General features: G+C 44.8%; 1 protein-coding gene across 1 annotated transcript in view; it reads right to left on the bottom strand.

Annotated features, from left to right (window-relative positions):
- The window catches only part of LOC137417507 (BMP-binding endothelial regulator protein-like), a 57,193-nt gene that overhangs the window by 29,968 nt on the left and 10,046 nt on the right, over positions 1-17,179 (bottom strand). Inside the window, exons 3-5 of the mRNA XM_078768069.1 lie at positions 16,090-16,216; positions 12,449-12,616; positions 11,714-11,757 (exon numbers count right to left, since the gene is read on the bottom strand). Coding sequence (XP_078624195.1) covers positions 11,714-11,757; positions 12,449-12,519 — 115 coding nt within the window. The 5' untranslated portion in view covers positions 12,520-12,616; positions 16,090-16,216. The remainder of the gene's footprint in view (positions 1-11,713; positions 11,758-12,448; positions 12,617-16,089; positions 16,217-17,179) is intronic.

Genomic DNA, 17,179 nt, shown 5'->3' with positions numbered 1-17,179 from the left:
AGATTAATGGAATTATAGATATATATATATATATATATATATATATATATATATATATATATATATATATATATACACACACACACATATATGTATATTTTTATTTTACTACTTTTTTATTTATATACATCTATACTATAGGAAAAAGCCATCTAGAACAGCGTTTGTCCATCCGTATGTATGTATTGTCGTGTCGCCGGTGAACAAGTTCATGGGCAGCATATAGCCAAACAGTTTGCTTTAACTCCAAGGTGAATAAGCCAAAAATTGGTGGTCAGTCCGTCGTGCACAGGCGAAGAAAACCAGGATGCTTACCTCAGACGGAACTACACAGAGTTTATTTCTTGAACCCACAAACACAGACACGAGACAAGGAAAATCAACAATACAACAAATTAAAGTACGAGTACCACGATAATGATTTAATGAAAGTAAATGTAATACGATAAAAATGAAAGGTGAGGTAAAATAAATATCCGCTACATTGAGGGACCCTCCAAGCTGACAAAAAAACACACAAGGGGAATGATAAAAGAAAAATAAATGGTTTCGTTTCAAGCCGGCCAGCACTTAGCTTTGCATTTCCAAATGGCTGGTTGGGCTTGCTGGTTGTCGAACCAGAGTCACTGCGTGGGAAGCGCACAAGATAGCGCGGAATCGCCCTCATAGCCAGCCGCCGGCATGAGGCATGCAGGCTGGATAGCCTTCTTTGTTTGGATCGCGACCTCCTCCGTCTCCGAAGATCACCACCGTCAACCAACACCTCACAATGCTGCCCACGCAGCCAAGAGCTCCACACTATCCTCAAAAGTGAGCCCAAACTCCAAGCTCCAGGACCACACAATGGTGCCACCTTCCATGTCCGAGACAGAGAGACAGAGAGAAAGAGAGACAGAGACAGAGAGACAGATAGACAGAGAGACAGACAGAGAGAGAGAGAGAGAGAGAGAGAGAGAGAGAGAGAGAGAGAGAGAGAGAGAGAGAGAGAGAGAGAGAGAGAGAGAGAGAGAGACGGATTCTTACTCTTCGTTATCAAACCTTCTTGCTCGAACCTGGCGTCACACCAACAACACCCCGACCAATCGCAGAGCTCTGCCGAATCATTCCATGGTCTGCTCGACAAATGACGAAGCTCGGGGCGTGGTCTGCCGGCCACGATAGTTTCCATGCCCCTCGTCCTACTCTGGGGGTGTGGCCTTGGTCTTTAGTGGGTTGGTGGGGCGGGGTTGACTTTCAGATTGTAATGTCCGGGTCTCTGTCGGCATCATGTCGGTTGTTGTGGTTTAATGGAGCGCGTTTGCATGGCTGGCCGAGTGAATGTAAAAACATAAGGGAAAATCGCAGGAGGCAATTATATACTGGGAATTATCCTTAAGCCCTATATAACTAACACAAAACCACCCTCCGTGTGTGGTGACACATAAACACTCCTTAAGCTCACAGTTTTTTCGACTTATGTACATCGAGATGGGCTTCCTACTAGAACGTGGTCCATGCTAATACTACACAATCCTATCTGTACTAGGGTATGTCATCACCTACCCCCACAAACGTAACAGTATGTTTGTATGTATGTATGTATGTATGGATGGATGGATGTCCCCTCAAACGTATACCAATCAGAGCTGAGGATCTGGTCACATGACAGGGTAATGTGATTACGTCTGATGTCATTACGGCGGCGTACAACGGCTGACTCCATACTCCGCCATTTTGATTCCTATACTGTTCAGGCCAAACATATCGTTGAACCTGTCATGTATCACAATCGCCATGCTCTACCTTTATGTTTTTCATGCAGTGTGAAACACAAACAAACTGAGTGTTAAAATTATCATCAAATATCAAAAGCATTGACGTTACGGATCTTCCAACGACACAGTACTTATAGGCCTTCGGCATCAGACCTTCATGCCTCACCTTCAGACAAATTATCCCAGCTTTCTTAATACCGTGGCATTGTTTTCGTAATAATAATAATAGCGTTAATACGAATAACATTATAGTAAATATCCACGGAAGTAAGGGAATTAGCCATGGTTTTTTAATAGTAATATCATTTTCGTAATAATGATAAAGCAACATTAATATTATCGTAAATATAATCGGAACACTAATCCCTTTGTAGTGACTGCAAAGTTACTGGAGGTTAAAATATATCATCTTCTATATATTAAAGTAGCGTCTTCGTATGCGGATGTTATCATTAGCCTTATGTATATATTTGGTATGCGGGTGTCTTCTGATACCCCAGGGAGATGGATGCCCCTGCCTCGCATAATCCCAGGTTACCTGTGGGCAAGGTGTACTACCTGTCAGCCCCCCTTACCAGGGTAACGGTCCGCAGCCATGTGGGTTAAATGGCAGATGGCTCTGTACATCTTGTGGATGAGAGTCCAGTCGACTCCAACATCATGGGCGGAAGAGGATGAATTCCCCAACGGCCGGCAGAAGGACGGAGAGGAGTGGCGACCCCCGTCTATACCACACACCTACTCGTGTGTACCAGCCATGGAAAGGCAATATGATGGCAAACACACCATCATTGCTCGAGGAGACTCGAAAAAGTAGCGGCAGTTTTGTGTCCTTTCGTCACACTGCATCATTACGGGAGACGACATCGCACCGATAGCGTACGACGGCTGACTCCACCGACCGACATTTTAATGTACATATGCCATACAGGCCAAACATGTCGTCGAAGCGGTCGAACCTGTCATGTGTTTTTACACATGGACTGCTGTACGTTGCAGCGATTAGAGTACTACGGCTACGCCGCTGTTAGACTTTCGGTGTTTTTTTTAACGTCAATGACTTCAGTCACGGACTATATAGTCCTCGTCGAGGTCAGGCTTTTTGGAAGGATAAGGAATGTAAATATATGGAGTGAAAGTGAGTATAATGAGTGCATGGTATATGTGAGAAAGATAAATTAAATATGTTGTCTATATATTACACTGATATCTTAAATGTGCATTGTGGAGCGGGGTTGAAATTAATTGCAAAATATCAGAAGTCAGAATCCAGAGAAAAGAAAAGCGGGATGGGAGATTGGAAAGAAGAAGAGAAGAAAGAGCCAGGTTGTTGTGGTTCCACTCCACCTTTGGCTCTTCTTTTTGTGTTAGTTCATTTCCTTTCTTGTTGTATGTACACTGTTGCTTTACTATCAGTACATTGCCTTTTTATACTCTGTAACCTTGCTAATCCACGAGTTTATGTATATTTGTAAATATGAGAAAAATTACACGTAGTTGATTTTAAAAAATGTACCCAACCAAAAAATAGTAACTACAAAAACAGTACGCAACCCTTGACCCTGATTTTGCAACTGGACCTGAAGGCATCTGCTCACGAGTCCTAAAAATTTGCTCTGCTGCTCTTGCACATACTCTTTCTACTCTGTTCACCCTATTATTTGCTCTCAGTCATCTTCCATCTGCTTGGATATCTGCCAACATTACCACATTGCATAAACAAGGTGCAAAAGCGGCTCCCCTAAATTATAAACCCCATCAGCTTATTTCCAACCATCAGCAAGGTCATGGAATCCATAATCGCAGTCACAATTGGCATCAAATCTTTCCTTTTCTCTGATGTCCTCATCTCAGATCATCAATATGGATTCCGATCTGGTCACTCCACCTTGGACCTGCTGCTTATGCTCTCCCAATAATGGATTGAGGCCATCTCTCTAGACCCTGAGATAACGGCCGTCTCTTTGAACATATCTTCAGCTTTCGATACAGTCTGCCACCCCACCTTACTCTTCAAACTCTCTATGTATGACTATGACATGCAAGGCCAACACCACTAATGGCTTCCTGACTTTCACTACTCATACAAATCAGCATGCACTTGTGATATATCAAGATGTAGACGAAACGTACACTATTGGGAATACACACCAGCAAAATTCAGTCAAACCATTCACTACTGCATTGCCGGGATGTCACAAAACTGAAAACCAGAACAGTATTTGCACATGTGCCTGAAGGCAGTAGACCGACGATGCCAAGCTACGAGGAAAAGCGCCATCACTGGATAGACTGTCCTCAGGTGCCTCGGGATTATACTGCCACATTGACACATATGCAACCACTCATCCATCAAGAACATAGTCATCCAAGTGTTTGGGACGTGAATGTAGACGTCCTGACTTCCTAATACGAGGTGACGCAGTTGCTGTGCTGTCAACACCATGGCGTTGGACCTGGGAATCACGGGATGGTTGAAACATAAAGGGTAGAACCGCAGGAGGACTTGGGGGCAGAACACGTTCAGCTGGAGTCGACAGAATGGGAGGTATGTGAGGTGGATCGGGGGGAGCAATATGTGGCCTATCTGAGTCGTCTTCATAACCGAGAGAATCATCACAGGAATCACTGTGCGGATGCGGGATGGTATGTGTTGTCCACGTGGGTACCATGTAACATTCAGATTGTACTCGTAGTACACGATACGATGAACGTCGGAGTTGGGAGCCAGCAAACTTGCGGATGTCACAACAGTTCCCATCCACAGACACAACCAGGTAACGTTCCCGTGCTTGAGACTTGGACCCATCTGAATGTAAGTACACCAGGTCTCCAACATGAACTGCTGGAGTAGCAGGGCATTTTGTTGATGGGGACTTGGACCTCTCGCTATAAATATGGTTCCGGGAGCATTAGGCATGCTGCTCTCGGATAAGGTTCTGATCCAAGATCGGAATCTAGTGGTTAGTGAACTGGTCACGTTGTGTCCACATTTCCCATGCAGACATGCCGTGAGAACTGATACGTGAATTTAATCAGGCAGTAGCTGTGGAAAGCTGACGAGGCGACACTGGAACTCCTAAAGGGTCTTGGTGTAGTAATGCAGCTTCTAATTTCTGAATGGCTTTCTCGGCAACAGGGTTATTGTTGGGGTTTTTGATGCGACCAAGCTCGAAGGAGATGCGGTGATCTTGTAGGAGCTTGTCATCAGTGAGAGACTTGAATGCAAAGGCTTGATCAGTCTGGATGACAGCAGGTGGCCCCTCCTTCGGATGAAGTTCACTGATGAGTCCGAGCAGCAAGTCACGTAGGGTGTCATGGTGTTCGTCATAAATGAGAGAGGAACGGGTGTATGAAGTAATGCACTCACACAAGACCAAGATCAGTTGACACCCACGCTTTAGGACATCTGCTGCAAATGTCACATTAACTGTTTTTGGAGGATCATCAGACGGTTGAAGAATGGCGCATGGAGTGATTTTTCGCAGGGAACCACCATAGTGGTGGCAACTGGTAGTTACATTGTTGATGGACCTATCCATGTCAAGAGCAAATAAGTGGCATGCATCACTTGCTTAAGTTGGTGGCAAGACGGGTGATCAAGCTTGATGTAGAGAGCCGTGACAAGGCCGTCCAGGACCAGGCGAGGAATAACGATGCGTTCACGGGAAGGTTGCAAGGGGTCGTGATATCGGACAACCAATAACCCGTCTTTTGAGATAGTAACTGAAATCAAGAACCTTTTCACATCTTTAATAATGGTCAGCTTTTCGATGGTCGGGTACCTTGATTGAGATGGGCATGTGTTCTGCGTAAATCTGCACACTCAGACTGTAGGGCTAGCCAGGCATAACGGTTTGTAAACGGTAATTTGGAGTAACCGGTGATGATGTCTTGGATGGAGGAATGACGTATAATACAGTTTTCTGTCCACTCTACAAATGAGCAAATTTGGCATTGGAGATTGTCACAATCAAGGTCACTCTGGCTGGCGAAATCTGAGGGGACATTAGCGGAGCCCGCGAGATGGCGGATTGAGGCCTGGAACCGACTGACCGTCGACAGAAAGGTTGAAATGCGGGGACAAGCCGAAAACTCTCCTCAACATAGCTTTTCAAAGGCTTGTACACATGGCTTACTATCGGTCAGTATGCAAGCTTTATGATTGGATTGAAAGATGAATGGTCCAAAGTGTTTCGTAGCCATAGTGATTGAGAGTGCTTCAATTTCGCAGGGAAGCCAAGTGACCTGGTATCCTCACAACTTAGCGCTAAAAAACCAGCAAGTTAATAGGTCACATCGTAGCTCCTATGCCATTTTTCATCACTGAACCATCAGTGATAATCCACAATTGGTCTTCAGGGCATGGAAGGATAATGGTTCTGTTTGAAGAAAGGGCTTTCTGGGCAGTGCGGATTGCTTTGATGAGGTCGGAGGTCCAAGCGATTTTATCTTGGGATAGGCGGCCAGCCACAGCGTCGTCTAATGGCGAGAGTACGCTTGATCAGCCAGAGATAACATGAGCTAGGACTTTGTAAGCGCCAATAAAGGATCGAAGTCCGGAGACCTTTTGGGGGAGGGGGGGGGCACACATGGATAATGTGGAGATGCGATGGGGACGGGCTGTTATAGTGCCTTCATTCCACACCAGGATAGTGATGGAAGATGGGCCAATGACAGTATTGGATGCTGACAGATTTAAGCGGTTGGCTTGGAGCGCGTAAAGCAGTCGTTTCCAGTTGATTAACAGTTCGTCTATGCTTGCTCCACCACAATAGAGATCATCAGCGAGTTTGGCCACAACACCCTCCTCCACTATGTATCCAAGGATGCGACATGTTAGTTATTCTCGTGCCGTTTCAGAGCTAGGCATAACAATGCCGGATCGGGCATAGACCCTAACACCACAAAATGGAGTCGCAACACCGCAGTACTTCATTGACTCTTTAGATAGTGGGATTTGATAAAAGGCATTAGTCAAGTCAGAAGTGATAATGTGCTTCCATTTCCAGATGTGTCGAAGAGTGGAATCGCCGTTGGGCATCAAGGAAGGCTGGGATTTGCTATCTCGGCCAACATCGGCAAATGCAGTAACCAGTCGGAACCCGCCACTGGACGTTTTCACCAAGAAAGACAGGTTGAGGTACTCGACGTCGACTCCTGCATCTTCCGGTTTAGCAAAGACACCCATATCTTCTAGTTCATCAAACTTGCGTTGTAGTTATGTGAGGTTGCTGTGAGAGTATAAAGGTAGGCAACCCTTACATTGAGGGGAAGGGACAGGACCCATGTTAACTACCGAATGGAATGAACCAGATGCACCATTGTACTCTTAGGGCCTGGGGTCGAAGACATCGTCATACTCTTGAAGAAGGGCCTGAAATTTACGTCTAATATCAAGGGGAAAGGAATTGTCCGGGTCGAGTGTGCCACTGGCAGAGTAAAGGCTTGGGGCAGTTTTTTGGGGGGTTTGGGTTGAATCTTAGTGGATGAGTGGTACTGGTCTCACCGGTGAGGTTTGAAGGCATGAAGATGGGACGTATTTGACAAAAGTGTTCATGTGATCTAACAATTTGATGATCATATTTGATGAACTAACAATTTGATGAACTCGATACGAGACTTGGGGAAGGCCATATTTCGGTCGAAGGACGATGAGCCTGTTAGTCACTGCGAGGTTCAAGGGCGTATGTAGAATCAGACAAATTGTCAGGGAGGTTTAGCTCGATGTACTCACCGAGCCATACAGTTGAAGTTCGTGGAGGGGCACGGAGCAAATGGGCATGACGGACTGCATGGTGAGTGGGAGAGAAATCAGATGAACCGTGTCGGTATATTGACCCATCATTGAGGATGATGTGTCGTTTAGGTGGATGAACAGAAATGTCATTCAGCTCCATGAAAGGTGTCCCTGCCAAGACATCAACGTCCAGGTTTTCAATAACAAGTCCTTTTAAGGTAAACTGTCAGTCGTCACGGGTCATGATAAAACTGACTTCACCAAGTACTGTGAGTAGGGAGTACTTCACCAAGTACATCAACCTGGTGAGCTGACAGAACTCTTTCTCATGGGTAGACCGAGACGTTTGGCAATCGGTAGGCTCATCATGTTTCCAGTGGCACCACTGTCAATTATGGCACGGATAGTGTGGTGATGGTAAAATGTGTCCAAGTAAGGTGACTGGCATACTTGAATTCTATACGCAGGGGTGGAGGACTTGTCAGAGTCATCTGGAGAGTCGATGGTGGGGTCTGCCACTTCCTCATCATCGTCAGAGGGGTCCAAGATGTTAGATATCTGCCTCAATGTGGCCATATATTTACGATCTTGTTCTGGGATGTAGCTGCACTCGCTGAAAAAAATGGCAGTCCGCACGCCCCGCTTGGTGACATAATGGGCAGGATTTTTGGCAGCACTGGGAAGGTTTGTATCTTGGTTTAGGAGTAGATGTTACACGTGGAAAGACAGGTCTCTTTTGACTTTTAGAAAAACCCGGGCCCGCATGACTGTTGTATCTTCACCGGAACGTTATTTCATCTAATAAGGATGGTAGGGCCAGAGAGATTTCCAGTTAGATGGACGCCAATGTATGAGAACGTAGTTCAGTACCATAACGTTGTTTGACTATTTTCGGTGGCGTCGGGTGGATTATTTGAAGCCAGCTGAGGACGTCGACATTTTCGAGGGATGGAGTTAGCTCCTCGTCATCTGCAGGAACTTCACCATGGTGCGAGATGCCTCCATCATGGCGTAACAGATTGTCGTCGATAAAAGCTGCCAAGCGCTGGTGCAGGTCTTCTGGGCGTTCTTCTAGTTCTAAACGGATATCAGACAAATCTAGGAAATGTGCGCCGGTCAACTGAAAAACGAAATGCAGGCGGATGACTTGCCATATATGACCTAAGAAGATAGAATCATGGACGATTGTGTTGCATGCAATGACTGGGCAATAATTGGCTGTTTAACCAAGCATCATCTCCAATGGGTTGACTTTTAGCTGAGCTGTGCGGGGATTGCCTTGATTAATATCTTCACCATCGTCAGTGAAGCCCTGAAGAGGTGTTGTTCTCGTTTTCTTGAGCCATTGTGAGCCAGTCACAAGAAAGGGGGAGAAACTCAGGTCTGGCGATAACGTGTAATGGAGATTTTGTTTCCAGTTTTCAAAAGAATTAATCGTCTCTGATTTAGTAAGGCACCATTGTTTGGGAGCCCGATTTGAGTTTGCCATCGTCGTAGGTGTAGATGAAAACGTTACTCACAGAAACCGTGTCGATGGCTGTGTTACTCAGGTTGTAAGCACTCAGGTGGTCCGTCACAGGTTGGGATGAAGAAGAAGCACGAGTTATTTGGCTGCAGCAGGTTTCGTTGGCTGAAAGGCTGGACGATGGGTCACAAACTGCTAAAAAAAAACTTGGAATATATTTTTCAATCCTGACAAATCTCTGTCTGTCTGCCTGTCTGCCTGCCTGCCTGCCTCTCTCTCTGTCTGTCTCTCTGTCTCTGTCTCTGGGAAACGACATTTCTAAGCTGGCCTCCCTTCAAAACCAGTCAGCAGCAAGGTTCATAGGTCCATCGCCAACCCCCTTCTGTTGAAGAACCACCTTTAGAGGCCATTTTCCTCTGCAGAGCAGGGGTTGGTCTTTTTGGGGCACCGTGGTCCCCTTTTTGAAGCAATGTTTTATGGCCGGATGCCCTTCCTGCCACCAACCCTGTTAGTCGCCTCTTGCGACACACAGGGAATTACCAGTGAACTGGTACTCAATTTGCTGACCTCAGAAGGATGACAGGCTGAGTCAACCCACCTGGTGTTAATTCAGCGATCGACCGGGATTCGAACCCAGGATCCTAGGATCCAAAGCCGGAACCCTAACCGCTAACCCAAAACCAGGTTAAACTCCTTCTTCTGTTGAAACTCCGCAAATCCTGAATCACTGCTCACCTCCTCTCACAGGCCATGAGCTGGGTCATTCTATCTTTCAATTTCGTTACATACCTAATGGGAATTAAACAACTTTTGATTTATTTATTTTTTTACATTAAAAGTTACCTTCCTGTAAACTGTTGAATAAATAACACATTCTCGATTTACTTGATGTATTTAGCTGCATGCACAATGCAAGCAAAATCCACTTCATCAAATATAGTTTGTAATTTATTATGTCTACACGTAGCATGCATCCCAGGATGCGCTTGCAGTCTGCGAGCAAGCCCCACTTGTAAATATATAAATATTGCAGATCTCCAAGCGGATCTCCAAACGTCGGCCTACCCCTTATCAAGGGGGGATTAATCCCCTTGTCTTTTTACTAGCCAACGCGATCCGGGGCTATCACGTTCCTTCCGGTCGGTGTTAAATAGGGTTGTAAGCCGAATTCGTCTTATTACCTAAGTACTAACACCGGCCGTGAAGCAAGGAAATAACCCCACACGAAACACGGCGTTAGTGGACACGCCGAGCGAAAGTGAGCCGCGATTCGGGCCGTTAACGGGAACTAACGCGATTGGAGCGGTTCTTAATCGTGCCACGCTTACGCAATGGAGAAATCACAAAGGTGATCGAATTAAGAGGAAAACAGGAAGAACAGGTAATTTATTTACAATTGTATGGGAAGGAAGAGAAGTACACACTTTGTACAAATAAGAAGAGGAAGAAAAAGAAGCAATGTACAGGGAAGAGGAAGAAGCAGATACACAGGGCAGCCTGATTCAGTCTTATACTTATCCCTGGACACGGGCCCGTTCGCAATCAGACTCAATCTCAGACTCACTCACACGGGGTTGTAGATGGTCGGGTTGAGGGTCCACCGATGGCGTCCACAGCTCGCTCCGGTCCCCGACTCATACCACGAAGCAGCTGGTGATGGTAGACGGCAGACGGCAGGCGAGATCGTCCCGTGTCGGTGGCGCGGATCGGACAATTACACTGGGAAGGATCGGTAAGCTGGCGATTATACTGCATACGTAATAGTTGTACCGGCACCTTTATACGCGCCCCCGGTATCGCTAGGTACAATGCGCCACTTCCACAATGATGTCACCAAAGCGCCTTTCCACAAAAGTCCCCACAAAAGTCCTTTGACTCTCCTCATAACTCAGCTCACGAACTTGACAAGCGCCTCTCCCTTCTCATCACTCGTTCAACAGAGGACCCCGGCTCATAACTCAGCAAGCGTCCCCTTGGGGATCTGACTCAGCACATGTCCTCCTCATAACTCAAGTCCTCCGCAATGCCACGTAAACCCTTCAATACTGGCGCCTTCCACAATTGTCCTTCTGCACGAATGCCAATGCTTGGCTTCCCTCACGAGTCCTCACAATGCTGCAGTCCTTCGCCAGTCCTTTGTAAAGCACAATCAATCCTTTCAATGCTTGTCACAGCACGTCTCTCCTCATAACTGAGGTGGGTGCCTCGCGCGAAGGGTTTTATTGCCACGCCCAGCGAACCCTCTGGAATCTCTAGCCACACACTTACCGCGCCCCTTAGCCATGCCCACTCGAGCCCTGGTTGGTTGATGGGGTATTACCGGCTCCGCCCTTGATGGCTGCTTGACGTGGCCACTCCTCCACCCTTGCGCTCCACCCCCTTGTCCAGCCCTTACCTCGTGGCATTTGGGCTGGTTTGAGCGAGCAACTGGCAGCTAACGCTGCCGGCCCAACGCGTAACAAACTGTGAGGGGGCATGGGGTGCAGACTGGATAGTGCTCAATGGAGTCGATTGGAGGGAGGGCTGCAGACTGAACGGGGCCTACTCTTATTTGTTTTACACAATGCAGATGCAACTATTGGAAATGGCCTTATCTCACATAGACCAAGAAATAACTAACGTTCTAAGGTGACCTATGTGTTGCTTGTGGCCTAACTATGGGGTGCAACCTTTAACCTTCAATGATGTTACCTGTGTGGGTTCTCAAAACCGCAACAATATATTGTGCCATGACAGTTGGTCTGTGCCACTCACTTTGGATAATTGTGATGATGATGCAACGCAGCTCGGTTTCTTGTCTGCACAGACACACGATGGATGGGTTATAGCTTCACATGCACATGATCCCAACAGCATGAATTATTTACCTAGAGATGTTTTCATAATGACAAACTGGTGAAGACAACAAAGAGTACAATAGGACCACTACAATCACGACTATAAATATTACTATGAAATTAATTGCACAAACTATTCATACCGTTTTGGTGATGGATCGAAGAAAGCTTTGGCTGAACATTTTTCAGGAATCAACTGGCCAGGCCTGATGTTGGACTGAAGTTGATTTAGCCAAAAATTTAAAATATGTTCAGGGTGCAGCGATAACTCACATCTTTGCGATGGACACCATGGGATATTTAACGTCCATTGAGTGATGCTAGCAGATGTGACACCCGGCTTAACATCCATAACATGGATGGTACGCTTTGTGATGCAATTCCCTACCTGGGAAGTACCAATCGATCGGGTTGGAAATCAAACCAAGCCTAAACAGCTCAAAGTTAAGTATTACATGTGCATCATCCTGTCGGTCAGCTGACAAAAGTAACAACTCAAAAATGAGCAACAAATAATGAAAACAACAAAATATGAAATAAACAAATACACAACATGTGAAAAATAAAAACGGAAATATAAAATGCCAAAATAAATAAATGAAGCAATATCAAGACTTCCAGGCAATGGTAGAGATGATCGTGAGTAACTAACCCAGAGGATTCTGTAGCAAAGAAGCAGATCTGCTTTTCCCCTTCTGAATTCGCTTGAGGAGTCAAGGTCATGCTGGTGTGGAATACACCGGAAGAGAAAGGGTTTCTCGTGATATTTTGCCATGTTACGGACTCAGAGCTAATTGTGCTGAGCGAAACGATACTTTCACTGGAAGAGAAACAATGAGAGATTGGTTAGGGGTGGAAAAGATTGGTTCGGGGACAAGTGCAGATGCAAACAACTTATCAAGCAAGGTTCGCTTTCGGTTTTCAAATCATCCAAATCAAAAAGTCATCACATTTGCACAAGGCTTCATCTAATTATTGCGTACGCAGATACTGTGGAATTTCCGTCCCATGTGTACGTAACAAAAATATGACCCATAAACTATATTTAATTTGTTCGTTTACAGAAACTGACAAGAGTGAGATTCGCAAAAGCGAAAAAAACCTCTTCAGCATAAGCGTATGTCATAAGTGAATAACTGCCATCGAGTTTGTTCTCGTGGAGATCCCTTCAATCTGACTGAGACTTTCTGAGCCTCATTTCCCTCACATTTGTGTTCCATGTGGGTTTTCCAAATTGTGATCAGTCATGTGTTTTCCTTAAATTAAAATGAGTCATCCCAACAGGTGGAATCTTGCAGTCTTGTCTTCCAGTGGCTATTGCAGAGCTTTTCTTTGCTTGTAACGAACTCATGGACCTCTATACACTAACTTGGACCTGCCTTTCGTGACACTAACTAGACTTCTTTCCACGGGATCTCCTGCTCTCTGCGCCCATGTTCGATTCCCACGGCACTCTGGTCCTATAGGTGTCTTGGCACTGTTTCCAGCCGTTAATGGTGCATTATGGTAACAAAGCCAGGAAATTGTGGCATGGATAAAGCACCTCAACGCCACACACTGCTGCATCTCAATACCAAAATGAGGTGCGAGCAAGGGCCGCTTGCCCCCCTCTCCCTACCCCGGGTTTTGTTTGTGTCGAGAGAGAGAAAGAGAGAGAGAGAGAGAGAGAGAGAGAGAGAGAGAGAGAGAGAGAGAGAGAGAGAGAGAGAGAGAGAGAGAGAGAGAGAAAGAGAGAGAGAAAGAGAGAGAGAAAGAGAGAGAGAAAGAGAGAGAGAAAGAGAGAGAGAAAGAGAGAGAGAAAGAGAGAGAGAAAGAGAGAGAGAGTTCTCAAGATTAAATAACTAAGTCCGTCGTTGGCATTATGGTCATAAGGGTTAATTATTGCCTCCACCACTGAAGGTGGACAGATGGTGTGTTTTCTCCCTTGTTTGTCTGTCTGTGAGCAGGATATCTCAAAAGGATACAGTGGTCTGCAAAAGTATTCACCCCCACCAGAGTTTTCACATTTTCATGGCACCTGAGCTAATTCCATGAAGCTTTCAAATCAAACTTAATAGATATAGTCTTCACAAACTACTCCAAAGTAATAAAGCTATTCAATTCTCAGTTGCATAAATATTCAAACCCTTTGCCAAATTAACCCTAAATCACTTTAGGAGCAAATTATTTGTTTAAAGTGTACAAAATGAGTGTAATAGGTTTCACTTGTATGTAATCGGTGGTTTAACTTAAAAATTAAACTCCACCAATTATCAAAGGAGTTTTAAGGTGCAACTCGTTTGGTCAATCAAGAAGGGAAACATGAAGATGAAGGAGCTTTCCAAAGAAGTCAGACATAAAGTGGTGCAGAAGCACTGTTCAGGAGAGGGTTATAAGGAGATTTCAAAATCACTCATTAACCCTTTGAGTATGGTGAAATCCATCATTAAGAAGTGGAAGATGTATCATACCACCCAGACTCTGTCCAGATCAGGTTGCCCATCCAAACTCAGCAGCCGGCAAGCAGGAAACTGGTTTGGGATGTCACTGTAAATCCAATAATGGCTGATAAGATTTGCAAGTCTCTATGTTTGAGATGGGAGTCAGTGTTCATCAATCAACAATATCCCATTCCCTTTAAAAAGCTGGCCTCTGTGGACAGGTGGCAAAAAAATCCATTACTGAAAAAGACGCATCTAACAGCTCACATGGAGTTTACAAAAAAACCTCTCAATGATACTGCAGGCATGTGGCGAAAAAAAGTCTTGTCAGACGAGACAAAAGACGAACTTTTTTGTCTAAATTCAAAACCTAATGTCTGGCGCGAGCCTAAAACTACACATCATCCAGCCAACACCATCCCTACTGTCATGTATGGTGATGGCAGCATCATGTTATGGGGTTGCTTTTCATCAGCAGATCGAAGTGATAATAGATGATGCAAAGTCCAGGAGAATCCTTGATGAAAACCTGCTTGAGTCATCCATGAATCTGAAACTGCGTCGGAGATTGACATTTCAGCAGGACAATCATCCAAACCACAAAGCTAAAGCCAAACTGGAGTGGCTGAATAAGAAGAAAATAAATGTCTTGAGTGGCCCAGTCAAAGTCCTGACTTGAACCCAAATCAAAATGTATGGCAAGACTTAAAGATTGCATCTATTGACGATCCCCATCATACTTTGCAGAACTAGAGCAATTTGCACGTGAAGAATGGGCAAAGATTTCACCATCCCATTATGTAAAGCTGGTAGAGACCTCCACAAAAAAGACTTGCAGCAGTCATTGCTGCAAAAGGTGATTGCACCAAGTACTGAACTAAGGGGCTGAATACTCTTGCAACCATTGAATGGTGATTTGTACATGGTTGTTGCAGATATTCCTGACGTGTAACCTCCTTCAACTATAACAGTGTTTAGTTTGGTCTGTTTAGTTTAGAAAATAGTTTCCACATAATTTGTAATTCATCAAATGTGGCATTATTGGTTGGGGGTGAATACTTTTGCAGGACACTGTATGGATGAATTTGGATGAAACTTGGCAGACAGGTTGTGAGTGTGACAAGGACGAATTGGTTAGATTTTGTTTCAGGTCCAGATCCAGATCCGGCCTATCGGTGGAATGCAAAAGGTAAACTGTTCAGCCTGGTGTCGGTATACGCTCCACCTAATGCAGTGCGCTCCACCTAAATGCTAATTTGTTTCAGTTTGTTTCACCGGTTATGTTATTTTCTCTTATATCCTTTCCCTATTTCTTTCTTGTGAATAAATCCTTTGTGAATGAGAACTTCGTTTGTGGTCACTGAGTGAACGGGAGCTCTGCAGCGAGTTATTTGGCACATAAAACCATGCATGGGAAATTGGGAAGCGGTGCCATTAGTTAAAATCAAACTGTTCTTCAGCATCACTTTGCTCAAATTTTGGATTCCAAATTCCCAAATTTTGGAGGGCAGATTTGGAATGGTGCGTGGCTTTTAAATCACCGACTGACAGCAAATTATGGGTAGATGTGGCAACTTCTCTTCATTGCTTACCTGCCTGGTGGTCCATTGGTGGTGGAAGACCACTCAACCACAATAATTCATTCATATTCATTCATATGTTCAACTTCAATTTGAATAGATAACTTCTGGATCTAAGTATATGTTATCAAACTCGAATTAATAAGGTGTGATAGGAAGTACTTCATAGTTGCACTCGATGAGATTACATTTTACATCAAACATTAACTTCCTGGAGCTTTCCATGTTGATGAATGACATGATGTTTTATAACTTCATCTGTGTGGATTCGTCTTTCTATTGTCTGTCTGTACCTTGATGAACTCGACCGGATGTCGATGTCGAAGCTGAAGGGTTGTCTGATGGCGATATTGAATTTGTCGTTGTTGTTTGGTGTACGCCCGACAAATTTGGGAGATGCACATGCGGCATTCGGTTGGACTGTAGGAAAAGTACATGATCAGTGAGGAAAAGCATATCTGGCAATTAATTTATATCAAAATGTGCACATTTCGATAAAAGGCGAGTCAATTAGGTCGAAGTTTACCATTGGAGGTCATGGGGGTTTCCTACAAGTCATCGAGAAAAAGTGTTATGCCTAGGTCCCCCGTCGGTGAAGTGATATGAGTTGACAAAGTGGAAGACGCAAGGTGGCCATCTTGGTTTTGACATGGCGACCCAATTTTCAATAGCGTTCTCCCTTATGCGTAGATACACCCAAACACCAGATTAGAAGTTAGTAGTTCGTTTATTTTTCAAGATATTTCGCTCACAAGGTTCAGACATATATATGGTGGCGGCCATCTTGGATTTTGACGTGGCGACCCAATTTTCAATAGCGTTCTTCCTTATGCCTAGATACACCCAAACACCAGATTAGAAGTTGGTACTTCGCTTATTTTTCAAGATATTCCGCTCACAAGGTTCAGACATACATGGCGGCGGCCATCTTGGATTTTGACGTGGCGACCCAATTTTCAATAGCGTTCTTCCTTATGCCCAGACACACCCACACACCAGATTAGATGTTAGTAGCCGGCGAAGCCGGTGTTGTCAATAAACGCATACGTATTATGTCGAAAACCAGATTATGCCTTGGCTTGCGAATTCCGAAGCTCAATGGAGGCCGCCATCTTGGGGATGCGGAAGTATGCATAACAAATTGAAAAACGTTCAATAGGAGTTTCTTTCACCCGTCTTTGTTTGATTCACAATCTTATGCACCTACAATTTGTTATTAAAATACTTTAAGACCAACCTCGGCCCGCACGGGCCTGGTTATCTTCAACGAAAAGCGTCACCAAACCCCGGAACCAATGAGATTCGAGCATTTGAAAAAATATTACTAAAACCAAATCGCGCAATGGAGGCCGCCATCGACCGGATGCGGAAGTTTGCATAAAA

The sequence above is a fragment of the Myxine glutinosa genome, chromosome 14 (genome assembly GCF_964187855.1).
Source record: "Myxine glutinosa chromosome 14, kmMyxGlut1.1, whole genome shotgun sequence".
Classification (NCBI taxonomy): Eukaryota; Metazoa; Chordata; class Myxini; order Myxiniformes; family Myxinidae; genus Myxine; species Myxine glutinosa.
This window is presented reverse-complemented; position numbering and strand designations above follow the sequence as displayed.